The sequence below is a fragment of the Camelus bactrianus genome, chromosome X (assembly GCF_048773025.1).
Source record: "Camelus bactrianus isolate YW-2024 breed Bactrian camel chromosome X, ASM4877302v1, whole genome shotgun sequence".
NCBI lineage: Eukaryota > Metazoa > Chordata > Mammalia > Artiodactyla > Camelidae > Camelus > Camelus bactrianus.
In genome coordinates, this window is record NC_133575.1 from 92,629,609 (window position 1) to 92,652,090 (window position 22,482).

The window sequence follows — 22,482 nt, forward strand, 5'->3', positions numbered from 1 at the left end:
CAGGCTTCTTCATGACAGAGCTCTGCTGTCCGCTGAATGTTGCTCTCATCCTCCTGACTGAAGAAGGCTGATGATCACCACGTCCACGTTCCAGCAAATGGGAAAAGGAAGGAAAGAGGAGGCGAGGGCTCGTGCTTCTTTTCTAGAGCATGACACAGAAGTCACATATCACTTTCTTTTACGCCTCATTAGCCAGGACTTTGTCTTATGGCCTCACCTAGCTGCAAGGGAGTCTGAGAAATGTAGTCTTTTCCTTCCCCCTGGGTGGGCATATGCCAAGCTAAGATAAAGGGACATAGGTAGGTAATCAGCAGTCTCTGCCACACATAGAAGCAGTTCCACCTGGGATGTTTACCTTGCTGCTTTGGAAACCTGCGGACTTGTATTACTTCCACGGGGATAGGATGAGCCCACTGCTTTTCTCTATTGCAGATCAACCCGAATGGTCCAGCCTGGTGCTGGTGGACGTTAGCGGTTCTTCCATTGGAAAGCCGAGCTCAGCTCCCGTTCCTAGCAATGAGGTCCTTAAAGGATCGACTGAACGGTATTCGGCGGGTCCTGGCCTTTATATCCCGAAACCAAAACTAGTGAGTGGATTGCTGCAAAGGAGCTCCCACACTCCCCCACCGCCCTGGGGGAGTCGTCTTGTAAATATATCTAATTGCAATAACATCTGAGAAGGAAGTATCAAACAGAGGCATTATCCTGCTATGAATCACAGAGAGAAATTAAGTAGAAAGAGCGAACGGATGTGACCTGTTTGAAACTTTCTTTCTTAAGATGCTTCTTGACATGCTGCACAACTACATGCACAGCAGAGGTTGTTTAAGAGCCCAGAAGAAAAAAAAATTTTTGATTTTGACATAAAAATTTTCTCAAAGTTTAAAGTGGTTTTGCTTTAATTTTCTGTCTTTCATAGATGAATGACTGTGTGGTTGAAATGTGAAGCCAAGTCACTAATCATGTTGTGCATTTTTTCCCTGACTTGTGGTCTCATTCCAAACAGTTCAGGTTTTACATGGCATTGTGTAAAATAATGTTCATACTTCTTTCTGTTTTAATAATTTATTTTTTGCACTACTGTATCCTTTTTCTCCTCATGTATGTATGTAACTATTAAGTGTGCATTACTGAAAATTATTTATTGATGTGGTTTTCCATGTACCTAGGGGGAAGTAACAATACTAGAAATGTGCAATATTGCTTTAACCGATTTTGCTATATTTGATCCCAGTTCTTGAACCATTTTTGTATCTATCAGGATCATGCTAAGATCATTTATCCTCACAGATTCCCTTTTGCTTTCAGCTTGAATCGAACAATATAAAATACTTAAGGGATTTGTTTTCGCTTATGGAATAAGCCAGGGTAAAGTAAACTAATCCACTTTCTACATGTTATACAGAGCCAGGCTGAAGGAATTATTTTTCTGGAATCAAGAGATGAATTAGAGGAGTGTCTTTTATTACAATCTATTATAGGCATTTATTTCTGCAATCTAATTATAAGTATATCTTAATTTCTGCCCAGTGCAGTTAAGAATGGAATTTTTAGGCAGGAGAATATTTAACCCTTCAGAGGGAATGGTTTTTGGTCTGGCGTGTCACAGTCATGCCCAGCTAGCCTCCACACCCCACCTTTTCCCAGGGTTCTGAGGATCTGGACCTGGCTACCATGTGTGGAAACACTTGATGAAGGACTGTCCATTATGAAAAGTGTAAAGAAGCCAGGAACAAAAGTAGAACCCTTAAAAAAATCCTCAAACTATCTTTTTGGTTTTTGAATCTTTTTAAAGGAAGCAGACAATCCATGATTTTATCTAAAGACTATCTTTCCTCCTAGGTGCAATGGGCCAGAGAGTTCAGTACAGGGGAAGAATAGTGGTCAGGAGGTAAGAGTGAGCCCTTGTCTAGCTGGTTTAGTGCTAGTTTGATGTCATTAGTGCCAGGAGAACCTGAAAAATACCTTGAGTCCAAGAGTGTTATAATGACAGAGTGAAAAGATTAGGGCAGGGAAGAAGTGAATCGTGTTGTTCCTCCCTTCAAGCAAATTATCCCCCCGCCACCATGTGATTCCGGACAGCTGCAGTGTGTGACTCACATGCGGCCCATCCACTCTGTTCCAGCCAGAGGTTAATGCTTCAAGCAATCAGTCTGACTTCTTCCATTACCACCTGTGGCCAGAAACAGAGAAGGGAGAATGAGATGATCCAGGTGACAAAAAAGAGATTCCCGTAAGCAGAAACCAAATGATCTTTTCTGCCCTTTCTTAATGAACACTGTGTTTTCAGAACACTCTGTTACCAGATTTGATGCTTGGAGCCCCACTGGGCTGGTAAAGAGTGAAAGTATAGGCGTGGTTACTGCCACCTGGTGCCCAACCACGTGGTCACAGCACAGTCCTAGTACAACTAGTTGCCTGATATCGAATGTAAATGAAGCAAAGAAAAGGGTCATAAATGTCTCCAGTTGCTAGATATGTTACTTTTGTGATTTCAGTTTCTCCCAGCCCGAGTTTCTCATCTAGGAAATGGTGGTGATAAATACTGCATATAGGGTTATAACATTAAATGAGATAATATATGTATATCACATAACATAGTGCCTAGCACATAGGAGTCATTTAACAAATGCTAGCTATGATTAGACCAGTCATAGCTGCAGAATGTCATTGGGACTATATTTGCATAAAACCCTGCCTTTACACACAATACCCATTTCCAACCTCTTTTAACTTTACTGGGGGAATCCACACCTTTGATTTCCAGACCATAACTTGATGATTTACATGTAGTTCCTTTGGGGGTCAAGTCTGTTTGGGAAAGTGAAAAGACTGGAAAACACATGAGAGTCAGAGATGAGGGAGAATTCTGTGCCAGGAAATGTTTCCTCTTTCAAGAGGGCTAAAAAGTAGCGTTGTTCGGAGGTGTAGAATTTCTGATAACATAGAAGCCTTAAGTTCTAGCTCTGTTACCATGACCAACTCATCACTCCCTGCTCTCTAAAATGTATAAAATTCCACATTACAGAATATTGCATGTTGCTAAGTGAGGACCCAACTCCAGCAAATGTAGAGCTCAGCAGGGCAGAATTGCACTTTCCTCTCAGTTAGCCTGGAGATGCATTGGGGTTATTTTGCAGCCAGCTTTGGTTTCAGTAGTGGTGGGAGGCAAGTTGCCAGGCTAAGCCTTGGCTTTCTTTGGTATGTATTTGAATGGGGTAATCAATTGGACATGACCATTTCACCGCTTGTAAATTGATTTTACTGCAAAGCTAGGGAATGAAGCATATACAGAGAAAAAAACATAAGGTTAAATCTAGACCAGAAGGGCACGACTTCCCCCTTGGTAGTTAGTGCCATTTATTTGGTTAGTTTATTCCTGCCTATTGTGACTGGCCTAGTCTTTTCCTAGTAGATTATTTTGTGTGTGTGTGTGTGTGTATGTGTGTGTGTGTGTATGTGTATATAGATGTATATAGATGTGTATATATATGTGTGTGTGTATATGTACATGTGTGTATATATATTAGGTACCAAGCAGACATTATGCCTTTCTGCTTTGTACTGTACTATTGCTGCTAGCTAATAACCAGCAAAATGTAGAAAATGAAAAATGATAAAACTAATTTTCTGTAGACAACTTGGAGAAAAGAGTGCTTGCCCCTTACTTGAGGGGGGGTGGCAGAGAACTGACTCTGTTGACAATTTGCCTTTTCTGAAGGCCGACTGCTTCTAGTCCTATGCTGCCTCAGCATGCTGGGGCTAGTCGAGTCACTCATTGCCTGTGTGGCACTTCCAGTTCTGCCTGTGGAGCCGGACTGGGCTCAGATCATCCCCTGTGACTGGCCATTGGAGCAATGGAGCTCTAAGGCTGGTTCACAGCACCCAGAGGTCTCTTATTGTCAATAGATCACATACTGTTGATGAACAGGAACCCAATGGGGACTGTGTTCCCCACCACCAACTCCATTTCCAAGATGGGAATGTTATTTGGGGACTTAATTCTTGAGTTCCCAACTTGTTGACTTTGCATCCATTTCTGTTTCCCAAGGCAGAATCATAGCAGAGGTGTGTGATCGAGATGCAAATGGAAGGCAGCCCAAATAAGGGAAAAGGACAGATTTTTCAGCCCATTCTTGGGCTTGAGGAGTGAGACTTTGATTTGATCAAAGATAGTTCTAAGAAGCAGCTGGCAGCATGGGCTGCAATTTGTGGCCCTTCCTGAGTGCAGTGAGAAATAAGGAAAGGAGCCAAGTAAAGTATGTATTTGGTTCCTCTTATAATGATCACTCCCACTGTTCGACTATTTAATAATCTGGATTATGCACATCCAGAGGTGAAATGAAGACATTTTCCCTTACAAATGGGTATTTTCAAATGCGCTAAGTTAACCTTGAGAGAGAAGTGCCTGTAATCTCTGTTCCTGGTGTCATTTTAAAGCTTTTGCTTCATGACTCTGTAGCCATTTAAAACTTTGTCGCAGCAAATGTGATTAACAGAAGTTTACAAAGCAACACTGTAGCTTACGCATCATTTTTAAAGTTGCCTGACATTTATCTATCGTCAAAGCGACAATAATAAACAACAACAAAATCAAAGGAAAGCAAATAGGTCAATGTGGCATCATAGGCTTACCTTAGATAAACTAGTTCCATCATTTTCTGCAGTTCTCAGTAATGCCAGGATTAAAATATCAAGCAAGCCATTTAAACAGTGGCAAATGTGTCTTTGTGTTTGTAATTCCAGTTGTTTCTTATGCAGCCACTTTACTCTTGCACTGTAATGAACTGAAAGGGGAATTAATGCTTTTGTTTTCCTTCCCGTATTGCTATTCAACTACCTCTATATGCTTGATGTCTCTTTAGGGTCTTCTTTCCTCCAAATCTGTGCAAAAGAAGTTTCAGCTCATCTATGTTGTAATAACAATGTGATATAGACAGTCTCTGTGAAAGCTTGTTGTTCATTAAAAAGTGTTTCCTATTGTCTCACTTTGTATCTAGCACAACTGTACCTGTACTTTAGGGCAAGAATTGCTCGAGTTACTTCAGTATCTTTTTGTTGAAGCTGAATAGAAGGGAAAGTGATCAGAACATATATTTTGTTCTTGTTCCTATTGATTGTAATGCGTTTGACTGGAAGATCTTGTAAGAAAATAGACCTGCGCTCAGAAAGCAAGCTCTTATGTATGTGACAGTGAGGCAGGTGTGACCTGATTAAATTAATTGTTTAAAAATGCACCAGAAAAGCTTGTTACTACTAATTATGTGGAAGCTTTTTGCTAATAATCTGCTCCTAGTTTATTTGTCAATCCATCCATATATTGGGTTTGCTTAAAGCAGAGCGTGCTACCTACTGTGTTTTCTCTGGCATGATAAAATGTTCATGAAAGCAAAGTACACGTTTTTATTTCAATTAAATGGTTTCTCAACACTAGGCTAAAGCTAAGGCCCGCAGCATGAACCCTTTGACAGGAAAATTGGTAAAACTGACTGGGACAATGAGCCATATTGACCAAACTGACTCCAGCCCGAGGGCTTTGGCAGCATCTCATCCCCTTTACTGCACAGATTTTGGTCTTGTGCCATCGATGACTTTATACAGGTTCTGTTTTACCACCGAAGAAGAGAAGACACAGGAGTAGAGCAATTTAAAAAAAAAACCCAAAACGACAGAAAACTCCCCTTGGGCCTGACCTTGTTCTTTGTAACAGGATTTTCTGGGGGTAACTGAGAAAAATCAGAACTCCTGCCCAACCAGGCCCCAGAGGGAATGCTTGGCTCTGTTGGCCCTCACCCTTCTGTGCCTAGCCTGCAACTCTCTGGTTCTCATGAGATAGAGCACATGCTGGCCGAAGGTACAATCTTCCCTCCAAGGCAGTTCTTCTGCCCAGAGTGCCTGCCTAATTCTCTCTGGAGAACTAGATTGGATCATCTAAAAAGAAGATCTTGCTTGAGCAAAGAAAGCCTAAACCAACACTTTCTGCTTCCTCTCCTCTGGGCTCCACTCTTTGAGTTCCCCAGGGCAAAAGAGGCCTCCCTAGAAGGAATTCCCAGTCTCAAAACAAGGTAGGAGCAAGAGAAGGGAAGGCCAAATGCCTAGACCCACAGGCTTCTAGATATTTAAACTTTCCCTTCCTCCCTTATGGTTTTTAATTCCATCACTTCCAGGAGGGGCTGAGGTGGGGTGGGAAGGGGCTGGTGTTAGTACTCTCCATACTGGCTTCTTCCAGGTAACACAGGAACTTCCCAGCCAGACTTGTCCATGGTCAGCCTAACGCAGAGGCTTGCCCTGGTCCAGGCAGAAAAGTGCAGGCCCCAAGGAGCCCTGCCTCTAGATCCTGAAGCCCACTTCTCCCAGCCTTTTCAGTTTTCTGTTAACTGATGTCCCCATTTCAACCGGTTCTTACATTGACTGGCCACCCATGTTCACTATCCACCTATACACGTCTTAGCCAAAGTCATTAGAAAGCCCTGGGAAACTCTGTCCTCTGCTTACTGAACTGCTGCCCTCTCGCCCTCCTACAGAACACCACCTGCCTCCCAGTAAGTCAATATCCACAATTTCTGCATACCACAAGTGCAGTGAAATTAAGTCCTGAAATCACTTACTTAACCTAAGTCTAGTTTGGCTATAAAAATCTTGCTTCTCTTGGATTTTAGAGGTGCATGATGGGAATATTCAACACAGCCATGGGAACTGGGGAGATCACTGCTTCTTTGGCCCATCAAGCTGCCCACTGCCACGCCTGGCAGGCACCTGCATTCTCAGGACCATGTACTCTTCCTCTAAGCCCCAGTGAGCACTTTCATAAGAGGACCAGGGCTGCAGGTTGGGGGAGCATGAAGTCGGCAAATGGAGTTAAGCTCTTCAGTTTTAGTGGTCTACAGGGATGAGTTCCAACAGGGAGGGGTGGGAGTAAGAAGGGAGGAAGAGAAGGGTGTGGACTTTCTCATTAGATCCTGACTATAACCTGTGAAGTAGATCTCCAGTCCCATGTTATAGGGGAGTCAACCGCAGCCCTGGGTGCTTACATCACTTGCCTATGGTCATACAGATTAACACCCGGGCAATCTGACTCCAGAGCCCACACCCTTAACCACTATCATGAGCCGCCCATCACACGGTGCCACAGACCCAGGAGAACAACTCAGCTGGTGGATACCTGGTGGGGAAGCTGTAGTGAGGATGACAGTGAAAGAGCGGCAAGAACAGCTCCCATCTACCAAATGTGAACTATGTGCTGGGCACTACCTCTTGGTACCTTGTTTAGTCCTGAGGTGGGTGCTGTTATCACCCATCTCTTACAGAGGAGGACTCTGCGACTCAGAAAAATAAAGCAACTTGTTGAAGCCGCATGGCTCAGAGGCAGGGAGGCTGGGCTTGGAATCCAGGCTGTCTGACCCCACAGTTGTTATTCTCACTCTGCAAGTCAGACTGTCTCTCATGGAGCCCATGGCTCTTCTCACTTCTTAGGCTTTCGGTTTCCTATAATCAGCTGCCCCCCATAGGCATTTATCTCATTTAATAGGAAGACCAGAAACAAGAGATTTCAGGGTTGGTTCATAGGTCCAATAATCCCATCAAGGACCTGGTCTGTTTCCATCTTTCCTGCATGTTTTTAAAGCCTCATTATTAATGAAACCACTTCACAAAGAAAAGAAGGCTGTCAATCTAGTCCTACCTGCTGGGGGCCAGATGCCTAAAGGGGAGGGGTTTTCTGGGCCAGCAGCAATACAGGGCTATAAATTCATGGACGGAGGAATTTTTAATGTAGAAAAAGGTACTTTGAATTCTCTTTGGAACAGGTTGTAACATCTTACTGGTTCCCTCATTAATTATGAGTTAAATAAAATCTTTGACATGTGTTCAAAAAATAAGTGGAAAAGGGAGGAGGGTCTTCTTATGCTCAAAGTTCAGATATGAGGGGGTTCACCAAAGGCCTTTCCACCTATAGGAACTGGCAACAAACTAGAGGCTCAGTAACAGTGGTAATTCTTCGTCCAGGTCTGCCAAGGCAGTAACACCTCCAACTCATTCACTTATTAATGGAACAAATATTTACAAGACACATTAAATGCTAGGCACTGGGCTACAGAGAATAAAACAACACGGTCTGTGCCCTAGGCCTAGGGAAGAAAACCCAGAGCGTTACTTTCCTCAGAGGAAAGGCACCTAATCTTGCTTGGGGCGGTATTCAAGGAAGGCTCCCTTGAGGAGGTGATGAAGCTGAATCCTGAAGGATGAGAAGTTTTCCAGATGAAAGAGTAGAGAGAGGTTGAAGAACATTCCAGGCAAAAGAAACACATGAAAAAAATCTAGTGGTCCATAAAGAGAGCACTGGCCAGCTGAGTGGCATATTGTGAGTAGTTCAGCCCGGCCAAGCCCAGGGCTCAAGGCATGGCAGTTCCTGACAGGGAAGCAGAGCCCAGTTTCTCACACTTTTGTTTTATCCTGATTGAAACCACCAGCTGGTCTTTGGGGAGGTCTGTGCAGCAGGCTTCTGGGAGAAGGGGGAGGGCTAGCATATGAAAGCGCAGCTTGCTGGCCAAGTCAGGGTTTATTGGGCAACCGCCATGGGAGTCCTCTGGGCACAGCCTGACTTCTGGTCCTGAGCCTAGGAGGCCCGTTAGGGTTTGCACGAGAGAAAGCGAAGTGGGGTTTGGGGGGATGGACATGTTTGGAGGAGTGATTTGGGTATTCAGAGGAGGCCAGGGTGGGGCGGAGAAAGGAAGGAGTTGGCAGGGCTGGAGTGAAGGGTTGTGACTGATGAGATCTGGAGTCTTCGGGATGATGGATCCAGATGAATCTCCTCATCTTGATCAACTGCACATAAACCAGGGCCCCAGCCGTGGTGCGCTGCCTCCTCCTGGCTCACAAAAGCCAACTGTTAGGATTTCAGCATTTTACCAGCCAGATGTTAAATACAGCCATTATTTTAATAAGTTATATAAGCTTACAATTAAATAAATTACATTAAAAACAAGGTAACAAATACTCAATGTTTGTCCCTTCTGAATTGTTTTACTATTTTTTACTCTCATCTTTGCTTTTGAAGTTATTTGGTGTTCCTGCATCTGTAGGTGGAAATGGTATATAACAGTATGCCACACACTGAACACCTCTTTCCAAGTCCACGTTCGGTGACAGCAGGTTATTAGCTGAAATCAACCGCAGTGGGAGATGTACATCACACTAGAAATTAGGCTCCTTTCCCAGAGAACTGGCTGCTACATTTTTACCAGCATAGCGCTGGCTCTGGGTCATTTTCCCTTTCTCTGTCTCTAAGCTTCCCCAATGCCAATAGCTGTTTTCAGGAAAAAGCAATTCTGAAAACTAACTCATGTGGACATGTGAAGTGCTAGGAGTCCAGATTTCTGGTTTGGGCTCTTAGATAATTTCTTTGAGCTTTAACAGAGGTCTTCTGGGGATGCTATGATGGTGTGATTGACAGACATTTTCAGACCAACCTTTTCCGTGGCTGTTGAAATGGACATAATAGACAGTAATCCCCTCTGTGCTTTTGTTTAAGGTCATCCCTCCACACCCACCTCCTTCAAACCACAAGCCTGAAACCTTCCCCCCAGCCTAGGATTTCAGCGGAATTAAGCAGCTGAGTCCTCATCATTCATCCCACTACGATAATGACAAAATGGACTGACAGGCCTTCAACCCAGGAGCTCTCAGCTAGAGAGGTTTACTTTTACCCCCAGTACACAAGGGTAAGTAATAATAATAATAATAATAGCAGGAGCAGATAATATATGTTGAGTGCTTACTATGTACCAGGCACTCACAACACTCACAACAGTCCTAGAAAACAAATACCATTACCATTCCTATTTTATAGAAGAGGCGACTGAGGCTCAGAGAGGTTAAGGAACCTGCTCTAAAGCATAGCGCAATCAAGCAGTGAGTGAGATATGAATTCAGGCCGTCTGCTTCCAGAGTGTTTCTTTCTCACCATGGCAGGGAGCTTTCTCCCATCAAAGCTGTCCTCATGCCTCTTCCCCTGGCTTGGCCCTGCTTCGGCCCCTCCTCTCTCTGACCAGCCTATTCTCTCTCCCTGTCCATTGTGGGAATAGCACACCTAGGGGCTTAGATGTATGGCTGAACTTGACCGTTAAGTGAGAAAATCGCAGAAACTGAGAAAGTCCCAGACCATTCCCATTTTACGATCCTTCCAATGTATTAAAACAAAGAAAAATATGAGGAAATGCCAAAGATAAAGTTACAAATTTGTAGTAACACATTCATACATTTAATATAGAGCAGTTTAATGCAATATTATTTTGCTATTCGTAAGATAAGAGGGCAGCTGTTTAATGAGGATAGAATTTGTTTTGCAAGGTGAAAAATTTCAAAGGATCTTTTGCACAACAGTATGAATATAGTTAACACAACTGAACTTTACTTAAACTTGATTAAGATGATATATTCTATGTTATGTGCTTTGACCCCAATTTAAAAAAAATCTTATAGTGAGGATATGGGAAAAAAAAAAGAGGAAATGCCAAAGAGAAAGTTACAGAATTTGTGGTAACACACTGACACGTTTAATTACAGAGCAGTTTAATACAGTATGATTTTACTATTCAGAAGAGAAATTCAGGATTTATATAAAAATTAACTTGAATTGCACTCTATGCAGTGTCGTATGACACCAGCTTTAAGCTGTATGATGAATGCTGTCTTTGTCCAGACCTATCAGTGCAACTCTGTGAATGTATGAAAAATAGCCTCGTTGTGAGATAACTTCAAACACTGAGGTCTGTCATGAATGTAAGGTCTTCATCAAACAGCTTTCTTCGCTGCCCCAGCCGTGTTTGGCCCAGACCTGACATGAGGCTTCTGGTGACAGAGGGCCTCTCACAAGTACCATCAATTTCACGCTCAGTTTCACAGCTCTGACTCACACTGTAGTTTCCAGAGGGACCCCACAAGCTTGAAAGTCCTTCCAGGCCAAGACAACCTTCTCCTGACTTTTTGATCATCTGAGCAGATGGTTTGACCTTATTTCATCAGTCTTTATATTGCTGTATCTCATCGGTTATCACCATTATTGTATCACACACAAACGCAGAACATTATGTACCTGCTCTTTAGAAAAACATACATACATACTATTTTGAATACACTTTGCATATATACAGTTTACAGTTGGAATCAATGAAGCCCATTCATGTGCTCTCTATAGAAGAACTCTCCATACACCGAAGTCCACACTCTGTGATAGGAGGTTCTAAGCCATGATTGCTTGAGGCCACCAAGGTTAATACAAGAGCCCCATAATATTTTAGTGATTTGGTGGTGGTTCAGCATACAGGATAACATGCTAAATTTGAACTTGACCCAAACTCCCAAACTTTCCCCATCTCACAAGTTTGAGGACTGCCTCTCAACCCCTCCTTCTTGCTTGGTCTCCCTGGCATGCTGACCACCTGGCTACAGCCTAGAATTGACCCAGCAAACAAGCAAATGTAAATATACATTGAGTCTCTCTGGGGCCATTCTGTGTATACAGAAGATGTATATAAGTCATTCTGCCTTTGAGAATCTGCTAAGAGCCATGTACACAGGCACATATATTGAGGGCTCTTAGACCCTCTGACATGCTCTATTTGCCCTCTGGCTTCTGACCTGGGCCCTTCTTGGAAATCGTCATTCTCTGACTCTAGGGTCTAGACTAAGCCCAATTGGACATTCACTTTCTGCTTTCCCCCCACTGTTTTTTCCCCTCTGGTAGTGTCTGTCCTTGCCCCACCACACCTGAGCTCTCTCATCTTTGATCCATAGTTATATTTCCCCCCAGCTTCCCTCTTTTTCTCTTTAACCCTTATTTTCTGAGGCTTGCATTTACACTATTTTGGTATTTTGGTCTCAGCCCCCCCCTTTTCCCAACAGCCTCTGAACACTGCCTGCTTGGCACAGCTCATGGTTTCCAGCATCTCCCACAAATGGGCTTTGTCTCCCTCTCCTGAAGTGTTTCGTTATGGCTTCACAATACATATTTGCATTTTGATTATGATTTCCATGGATTTTGGCTTTGCAAAAACAAAAACCTGCAACTCAGGAAGCCATGTTGATGTATTTTTCAAAAGTCCCATTCGTCTATCCTCCACTGGCTTCCACCATTCAAAACCCCTCGTTTGCCAAGAGTGTCCTCACACCTCTCCCCACCTCTCCCATCTCTTAATTGTGGGACTAAAGCCTAGAACATTCTGTTTATTTGGCTAAAGAAAAGAGGTCATCAGATTGAGCCCAGAGATGTATATGTGGGGGCTCAGAAGTGAAACAACCTCATTTCACTCTTTTTAAACAGAATGTTAGCTAGGTTACTTCTACTAACAGCCACCCATTGGGGAAAATTAATGACTATCAATTTACAAAACAGGATTACGGAAATTCACAAAATGAGAGCTAGATAGACAAACTCTTGGGTTGACGCTCTTCATTGACCTAGAAGTACACTGCAAAAAGAAAATAGTGTATTTCTGATAATGAAAACTTGGCCTCTGTACCTAGCTTTTTTAGGTTAACAGTGGTGCATATACACTGTCCCTTCAAGGGCAGCAGGACCACATTCTAGATCACTTTCTTCCGAGCTTATCTGGAGGAACATGCGAATCAAATCTTCCTAGATAACTCCACTCATCTGGTCCCTGGGACAGGAGTTGAGACTTGCATAAGAACCAGCTGCCATTAGATGAGCGAATTTGAAGTTCAGTAGCACGTCTAGAAGAGTATCAGATCAGAAGATTTAAGAACTCCAGATGTTTTAATCTGGGAAAGTGCAGCCACAAAACTTGCTGGGTCCTCAGTAGAGGACTCGGTAGAGAAGAAAAAGTAGCTGGTATTAGATGAGATTAGGGGTGGGGGGAGACAACCTGGTTTGTCCTTAGAAAGGTCGAGGGAATGGAGTAGTGAGCCATCCCACACTAATAGTGCCCAAGGCAGGGTGGCGAAGTCCCCACTGATGAGTACTGGGGAGGTGGGAGGTGGGCAGAGCCTCTCTAGCAGCAACAATGGTTGCATCAAGATGGAGTTTAATGTTGAGACCATTAACGGGCAGGCTGCCTCGTCTAGTGCCCATTGAAGGCAACGTAGTAATGTCCTGAACGGGCTCGCTCTACAGTGTCATGATCATTGTTCTTGCTTACATAGACATGGGCTTGGCTCCCCAGCTCTCCCAAGGACTCTGTGAGCTACCAAGAACCTTTAAATAAATACATTTTCTCCCTACATCAGTTAGCGATTGTTCCTGTAGCTTATAATTCAGACCACCGACTGCTATGATTCAGGTCTGCATCTGTATCCTGAGAGTAACTCAACTGCAAATGTCCCTAGGTATCAGGGACATTCAAAGCTGGATAGGTGATGGCCTTGGGGTTCTCAGTAGTCATGTGGTTTTGGGCAGTGCTCCCCATCAGAGCTGCCGGCAAGAGGAAGCCCTGACTTGAGGTTTTTGTTTTCTTTTCTCCTCCCTACTTTCTTTTGGTCCTCCTTTTTTTTTTTTTTAGTTCTTCCTTTTCATTCCTCATCCTTAGCCAAGGCTTTGTCTAGGACACTAGGCTCTACAAACATTGTTCAGCCCCAAGAGGGGCCTTTGGGAGCAAGGAAGCTGTGAGTCCTGCTGAGTCTGGGATGTCTTGGGAATGAAAGCTGCCTTGGGATGTGTTCCCCCTCCACCCTCTCCCAACCCTTCTTGGACGAAGACTGGTAGATAAGGATAATACGCCTTTATTTTTGTGTAAATATTGATCCTCTATTACTTGGAAACCAAAGGTCAGCCTGAGACAAAGCGGCAGCTCTAGAATATCCATAAAGGAAGGGCATCTATATCTCTATTAAGGACAGCAAACGGTTACTAGTGGGAGGTGGACCAAGAAGGAGGGGCAGTGTGTGTGGCCAAGGGGGGCTGTCTTGAAACGGAATTTACATAGCAAGCACACTACTTCTATTTACATGGTATATGGTAGAGGAGCAGAAATAGCAAAAGTCTCCAAATATGTTCTTTTTTTACCCTCTACCAATATTTAAAAATGTGGGTTATCCTTATCAAAGATGGCTTTTCATATTTTAATTTAGGGGTAACTTTGGGAGACAGATGGTTATAGTGGGGTCTATATAGCTCTCCCAAGCTACTGCTTGGTGCCACCACTCTTGGGCAAGAGGCATCTAGGGCCCCCAATCTTAGATCAGAAGGCTGTTATTCAGCCTCAAGTTCAATTATTGCTCCTAGGGACTTGGGCTGTTCCTCAGCCACCTGCCTGGGGCCTGAGTTCTGGTTGCCTGGGCACAGGCCTCTGCTCATTGGTCTCCCAAGCACAGGATCCAGGGCTCCTGTGGCCTCATTCCTTGGACCTGGAACATAGTCTTTAGCTGATTTCCAATGTGGTCTCAGGCTTGCCAGACTTCTGATACCTCCAACTCTACTTTGGCATATCTTATCAATTCCCTGATCTTCGCTACTCCATTCCAGCCTGTGGAATTCAAGCATGATCATGAAGTCAGCCCTTTGGCAACAACGTGCACAATTAGAGATAATTCCCAGGTTATTTTTTCTCCTTCTGGGTAACTCAAGAGGATTATTTGATTGAAAATGTAAAAATACAAGACAAAACAAAAAACCAGGGGACAGCCTGAATTTGTCTGAGGTAGAAGGCTTTCAAGCATTCACTTAAAATATACCCAATCTCTCATCGGATAGTTGATTTAACTTTGTTTTAACATTTTATTAGGGGAAAAAAAAGGTCAGTGGAGCAAAGGTTTCTATAGCAACCTGGCAGCCACACCTCTTGTAACCTATGAAATCATTAGATTATGAGTGCAACTAGGTCAGAGAAGGGCTTTATGGGAATTGACTGACCAATGGTTATATAACTGGAATAAGGGAAGGTTCCAGCCCACTCATCGAGGAGACAAGTAGGCATTTACAACGCCTGAGGCTGTGTCATATGGCTCTATTGTTAGGAGGGCCTCAACTCAGGGTTGGGAGTATATAGGTTGTGCACATGTCTTTAGGATGGGAGGTGGTGGGGGCAGTGCCCTAAACAGTGGAAGGGCAAAACCTGAGAAAAGAGAAAAGTTAAGGCTTAAGTCTGAAAAGCCTGGTGCTGCTCAGACTAGGTCATCCCTGTTGGTCTGGCTCCCTGGCAAGGGTAGGCAGGCCTTTTTTAGGGGATGGGAGGAGGGACAGATGATTACAAGCCAGCTGTACTTGAGAGTAAAGTGACATGTGGGTGAGAAAATGCAGACCAGGATGGGCATGCTGGCAGGTACCAAAAAACCAAACCAGACCAAACCAAACCCCTATGCCTGGGAACCTGAAGATTTGCCAAGGTTCAAAGGGCTAAACTGCCCCACAGACACATCCTCCGCAGCCCTCCTTCTCCCCTATCTCACAGCCTCTGACAACAATCGGAACTTCCTCTGAATGCTTACAAGTGTCATGTAGAAAACTGATGATTAATACAGAGACTGCTGGAAATGAATACCCACCATTAGTTTCCCTTATCTCGGCAACACCTCTGCAAACCAGAGGTAAATAGATGAATCAACCCACTTTCACTTACTGTGGGGAATGGCGTTATATAACGCAGCTGTTTTATTTTGCACCTGCGGATGAGAACAGGCTTTGACTTAAAGAAATTTGTTTCCAGTCTGGGTCATATGATGAAGGAGAGAGAGAGAGAGAGAGAGAGGCATTCTATTTTCTCAGCATCCTGTGGGAGGAAAGCCTGATCAACAATCAACATGAGCCCCACCATAGGGGCCAGAGTCCCCATTCTCCCCAACCACGGGAATGCTGAGAGACCGGTCTGGGAGGCTGCCCAAGTCCTGGGACCCTGGAACTTGCTTCTTTGTCAACCTCCTTTGGGTCTCACAACCTACCTCTGCCCTCCCATCCCCCAAACATATTCAGGCACCCTATTTGTGCCTTTGATCACATTTGTCTGACAGAAGGCAGGTGTGGGAGACTAAAGAATGTTTAACTTCATGGGAGTGGTGGTGAGGGAGGTTAGTTTGGGATAACCACCAGAGCTACAGCACTCGTGTGTTGGCTCGAATACTAAAGCCCAGGGTCATTTCCAACTTGCTGAGTGACCTTCAGTCTTCTATGAGTCACAGCTGCAGCTGAGTCAGAGGCAGAAGAAGAGAGCCTGTGTTTTCTGCTTATAAACCTTTCTTATTCCCTCCCCCTAGTCTTCCCAGTTACTCGAGGAAGGGGCTCTGTCTTCTATTATTATCACAACCAATGTCGTGATGGCTTTGGAGTCACAGAGGTCTGTCATTTACTGCCTGTAGATGACTTCCTCTGCCTGGGGCTACATTTCACGATCAACAATGTGGGGAGAAAATAGTACCTTGTAGTGTATCACAGGATGACTGTGAAGTCTAAATGCAGATCAATCGTGTAAATATTTCAGAGTTCCTGTCACATACTAAGTACTCAGTGAGTGTGAATCATTATTAAATTATTCCCCCAAATTATTTTGGAATTTTTTAAAGAAATTCCTCTATTACGAGCTTGCTTAGTGAGAACCGTTTCCTCAGAACCTCATCACCCTGGAGGAAGAGGCAATGATCCAATTTGACTTCTGCCTCCTAAAAGTTAAGGACCAGCACTAAGCATGTGTTGACCACATCAAAGGGCACATACACCACCAAGCGACACATGAAACAACACATGGGCTTCTCTCTGGCCTCCTCTGTACACGGTAAGGAGCAGATTATGCATTAACTACCTTCTGCTTGTTGGACTTCTGCTAGGGGAGGACATATCCCAGGGTTCTCCATGTTTATGCTAATGGAATGGTTTGTCCAACCCGCATAGAAAAATGATGGTGCACCTCACTGTCAGTAGAATCTGTTCTTTGGCCACCTGGGTGCCCCCTGGGTTCCTTGCATACTTGACATCCCTTATAGATGTTCCCCTGGGAGATGTCCCTTGGGTGCCCTGACATCATACTCAACCAATGGAACTGACTAACTCTCAAACTGAAGGCTATTTTGCTAGTTTCTTCCTTTGGAAACAGCACATTAATCAAGATGTTTCCTTCCAAACTTCTTTATTTATCTCTTTATTTTTTCCTTCTTTTTTTTTTTTTCCTTCAGAGATGGGGAAGTCTACCAGTGAGATTTTATGAAATGTTGCTAAGTCTTTTCCACAACAGGTTCAGTGAGCCAATTTCAGGGCTGAGTGTGCTTTTAATACCCCCCAAAATCAATAAGGACCAATTTCCCACATAGCCTTTCAATACGGGATTTTTAATCATGAGAAATCGACCAGCTTCCAAGCTCCAGAGACAGGTTTTTTTCAGGAACCAAGTTTCGGGACTGGTTCATACACACAAAGCCAAAGGCAAGATCAGTGCGATGTTATAATTATTCCAGACACAGTTGTCAAAGAATTATTGTGTGGGAGCCTCTGAAGCACCCCCATGTGTTCCAAATGCAAATGGTAGAGGCACATAAATGTCGATGATCAGCGTGGGCTCCGCAGCCTCATTCAGCGTGCAAATGTCACTCTCCAGGGCTGTGCCATCCTCCTCTATGGTCACTGCAACCTCCCCCCACCACAGACTACAACCATGGGCAGAAAAACCCTCAAGTACTGCTGAAGAGCCTGGACAGATTTTCCTCTGATCACCTCATGGGTATTTTTTGTGAGGGGGAAGGAGGTAATTAGATTTATTTATTTAGTTATTTTAACAGAGGTACTGGGGATTGAACCCAGGACCTTGTGCATGCTAAGCACGTACTCTAACCACTGAGCTATATCCTCGCTGCTCATGGATCTATTTTAAACCAGTAATTTACAGATGTCAGTTTTCCTCACTTTGGGGCCAGTAGGAGGCAGGGAGAGTGGACTTTTCTGCAATAGGGAAGTTACGGAATTGTTGTGGAATGATATTTAAAATTGGACAGGCCCTTCGAAACCATCTAGTCCAATGTCTTCATTTTTTATGAGTGAATAAACTAAGGTCCAGAGAGATTTTTGTCACTTATCCAAGGCCATTATGGCTATTTAGTGACAGAATCAGAACTAGAATCCAGGACTCTTGCCATCCAGTTCAGTGCTCTTTCCAGGACAGCATGTACTTTCACTGTAATACCATGTATTTTAACGTAAATAATAACAACAAATACTTTTTGACCACTCCCTATGTGCGAGGAATTCTGCTAAGAATTTAAGTGCATTATCATATTTAATCGGCAAAACAGCGCTAAGAGTTAGGGACTTATATTTTACCCACTTTACAGACAAAGAGATGGAAGCTTAGAGCGTGGTCAAGTAACTTGAGCCAACATTACCCATCATACCATACAACTTTTATTTTTTTCTTTGATAATGGCTGCTCTCTTGGACCTTTTTTTTTAATTGAACTATGGTTGATTTACAATATTGTGTTAATTTCTGGTGTACAGCATAGTGATTCAGTTATACACTTATATATATTCTTATTCATATTTTTTCATTATAAGCTATTACAACCTATTGAATATAGTTCCCTGTGCTATATAGGACCTTGTTGCTTATCTATTTTGTATATAGTAGTTTGTATCTGCTAATCCCAAACTCTTAATTTATCCCTCCCCCCTTTCCACTGGTAACCATAAGTTTGTTTTCTGTATCTGTGAGTTTGTTTCTGTTTTGTAAATAAATTCATCTGTACTCTATTTTAGCTTCCAAATATAAACAATATCATATATTTGTCTTTCTCTGTCTGACTTACTTCACTCAATATGATAATCTCTAGGTCCATCCATGTTGCTGCAAATGGCATTATTTCATTATTTTTATGGCTGAGTAGTATTCCATTATATCTATATACCACAACTTCTTTATCCAGTCATCTTTCAATGGATATTTAGGTTGTTTCCATGTCTTGGCTATTGTAAATGGTGCTGCTATGAACATCGGGGTGCATGTATCTTTTTGAATTAGACTTTTCTCCTGATATATGCCCAGGAGTGGGATTGCTGGATCATATGGTAAGTCTATTTTTAGTTTTTTAAGGAACCTCCATACTATTCTCAATAGTGGCTGCACCAATTTACATTCCCAACAGTGTAGGTGGGTTCCTTTTTCTCCACACCCTCTCCAGCATTTATTTGTAGATTTTTTGATGATAGCCATTTTGACCAACATGAGGTGATACATCACTGTGGTTTTAATCTGCATTTCTCTGATAATTAGCAATGTTGAGTATGTTTTTGTGTGCCTATTGGCCATCTGCATACAACTCTTTCAATATTTAATTTACTAAACTAACCTAATCCAAGGAGAAGAATACTCAGACTCGAGGGGATATTTACATTGACCAGAATCTATAAGGCAGAATGTCAGAATTTATATGTACATTTTTTTTTTCCTGGGAAGATGATTTCCTCCATTAAGGCTTGCAAATCTATTTCTGAGAGGTCTTTCCCTCTTCTGAATGCACTCATTGACATTCACCATTACGTTTAGGAATGGCACTGTCCAAACATCCCACTGTTCCTTGGCAGGAAAGTCAGAGCTAGTGGATGGAGTTGGTAATCTGGAGAGTTAGACTTCAGTCTCAGTTATCCTTTCAGAGGCTCAGTTTCCCCTGGGCTTAATACCCACCTTTCTGACACACAGAGTGACTATAAAGACAATGAAAGGAAATAAGTGAATGTTCTTTGACAAGTTACAAGTTATCATTTGTGATGGTTACTTTTACGTGTCATCTTGACCCGGCCACAGGTCTTTTTGAGACGGAAAGTAGGTTAGTCGTTTCCCAGGGATGGGGTGGAGGTGGGGCATAAAGAAAAATGGGTTTTAATGGCTAATGGCAACGGGTTTCTTTTAAGGTGATGAAAATGTTGTAAAATTAGATTGTGGTGATGGATGGATTCATAATTCTGCGAATATACTCCAAAACATTCAATTGTACGCTTTAGGTGAGTGAGTCGTATGGTGTGTGAATTAAGTATCAATAAATATGTCAAAAAATAAGGAAGCCTTCCATGGCTCTTCCTGCCTGCCTTGTTTCTCACCACTGTTCTACATCTATCCCAGCCTCTGGCCAAACCTCAGTAAACCCCAATCATCATCCATACATTCCTGCCTCTACATTTGTTCAGTCTCATCTAATTCCATCCTATTTCTTTTCTGGAAATCTCATCCATCTTCTGAGACTCATTACTCTTCACTTCTTAATGATCAGATACTCTAACTTGTTTTGTAGTTATTGACCTATGCCCATTATTAGACTAGAATGCTTTGAGATCATAGTTCACGTCTATTTGGCTACATTGCTGCCGCACCTAATGTGGCAACAATTAGGCATTGAAAAGTTTCCCTTAAAACTGAGGAGGAACAGCAGGACTTTTCCTCCAGCTCTTTTTATCTTGACAATGCTACAATTTTCAGTTATTGTAAACTTTTGAACTTTAGTTCTTAGTCTTAGTCAATCCTCTGACCTCAATAGTTTTTACAGCCATCTCTGAATTCCTGCCAAGTTTTTAGTCTTTTGTTAGCCATATGGTCTTGGAATGCTGCGACCTAATCTTCTACAACCATGTGATTAAATATATATGTATATATGTGTGTATGTATGTATGAGAGAGAGAGAGAAAGAAAGAGGGTGAATCTATTGTGTGCCAGATACTGGGAGGATACCAAGATGTAAAAATCATAGAGTTAAATGAGTTCCAGTCCTTGTGGGTGAAGATGAAGGTGAGCGTATATGGACACAGTATACAGTAGACTCAGAATGCACATAGGACGTAGCGATACCCTGCAATGAGAGACTGCTGAATGCCAGCATTGCTCTCCTCAACCCACCTCCCCCCACAAGGTACATGGACCTTTTTAGCTGCCTCAGTGTGCTTTGAGGCCATATTTAATTTATAGATTAGCTTGCTTAATTTCCAAACATAGTGCTTTTCAAATGTCTTCTTCTCATCAAGTATATGGGTTTGGGTTATTTTTCCTCCCTTGATTATGTATTAACTTGCTTGTACGCAGATTGATTTTGTTTATTGACATATTTTAGACTTTCTGTAGTCCCTTTTCTAAAAATTGAATATTAATATATTGAGGCCTCTGATTGCTTAATTTAGAAGACATGCTCTCTAGCCATCGGATCAAGTTATACAACATTTCACCAATAACCTACAGAAATAGAAAACGCCCATTTTATCATCAGTGGCTTTATTTGATCAAGCTTAAGAATGTTTTCACCAACTGAAGGTGAAAGTCTTAGGCCAAAGATGTTCTTAGAAATAAAGGGGACAAAAACACAGATTTTCTAATTCAGGAATTATCCAATATTTACTTCTATTGAAGTCACATCTACTTACATTCCTAAACTTACTATAAATAAACGTTTTTAAAAATCCTAAAATAGTTTGAAGTAACCCTAACTTTGCTTATACTCCTGCAATTCTCTTTTGCTTTACATGGTACCAACAAAAATGTTTGGGAAAGGGGGCCCAAATGGGTAAAAGACATGCCAGGAACATCAGTCAAAAAGCACAGCACAGGGAAACCAACCATAGAAATGCCTAAGAGACTCTGTACTCTGATTAACAGAGGGTTAGAGAGAATCTATCATTTACTATGTTTTGGCCCTTATAAAATCGCCCCTATATTATGTGAATCCACTTTCCTGCCCTGGTCCTATTAATGATGCTCTTCTAAGTGAGGGTGTCACTGGATGTCTTGTTTAAAAATCTCACCTCTACATTTCCTATACCTTTTTCCTCGATTTTTCTTCACATCACTATCATCACCTACTACACTATTTTGTTCACTGTCTGTCCACTCCCGCCAAAATGTCAGATCTACGAGGCAGGGATTTCCCCCACCACCACCATTTTATTCAAAGCTATGTTCCCCTCCAGCATCTAAACCACACTAAAAACAAAACACATACTAAACATGCAATTAATTATTATTTAAATAAACTTTTTATTTTAGAATAGCTATAGAGTTAAGAAAATAGTTGTAAAGAGAATACAGAGACTCCCCGTATACTTTCTCCTATGTTAACATCTTACACTAGTGTCATACATTTGTTACAATTAGATAATCAATGTTGACACGTTATTATTAACTAGGGTCCATAGTTTATTCAAATTTCCTTAGTTTTTTACCTACTGTCCTTTTCCTGTTCTAGGACCCCATCAAGGACACCACATTACATTTAGTTGTCATGTCTCCTTAGACGCCTCTTGGCTGTGACAGTTTCTCACACTTTCCTTGTTTTTGATGACCTTGTACTAGTCAGGTATTTTGTAAACTGTCCCTCACTGGGATATATCTGATGCTTTTAACATGAGGTTATGGGTTTGGGGGGAGGAAGACCACAGAGGTCAAGTGACATTCTAACCACATCAGATCAAAGGTACCTGCTATCAATGTAACTTATTACTGTTGATATTGACCTGGTTGGAGGTAGTGCTTGTCAGCTTTCTCTGCCATAACATTACTCTTCCCGCCCCTCCTTC

General features: G+C 42.5%; 1 protein-coding gene across 4 annotated transcripts in view; it reads left to right on the forward strand.

Moving 5' to 3' along the window:
- LONRF3 (LON peptidase N-terminal domain and ring finger 3) overlaps window positions 1-19,984 on the forward strand; it is a 51,768-nt gene extending 31,784 nt beyond the window's left edge. For 2 of the 4 annotated variants that reach the window (XM_074359738.1, XM_074359736.1), the window contains one exon: window positions 433-19,984. In XM_074359738.1, the coding sequence (XP_074215839.1) occupies window positions 433-588 (156 nt within the window). In that variant the 3' untranslated portion in view covers window positions 589-19,984. The remainder of the gene's footprint in view (window positions 1-432) is intronic. The other 2 variants (XM_074359737.1, XM_074359739.1) reach the window with 2 other exon arrangements.
- Window positions 19,985-22,482: the final 2,498 nt, after the last annotated feature.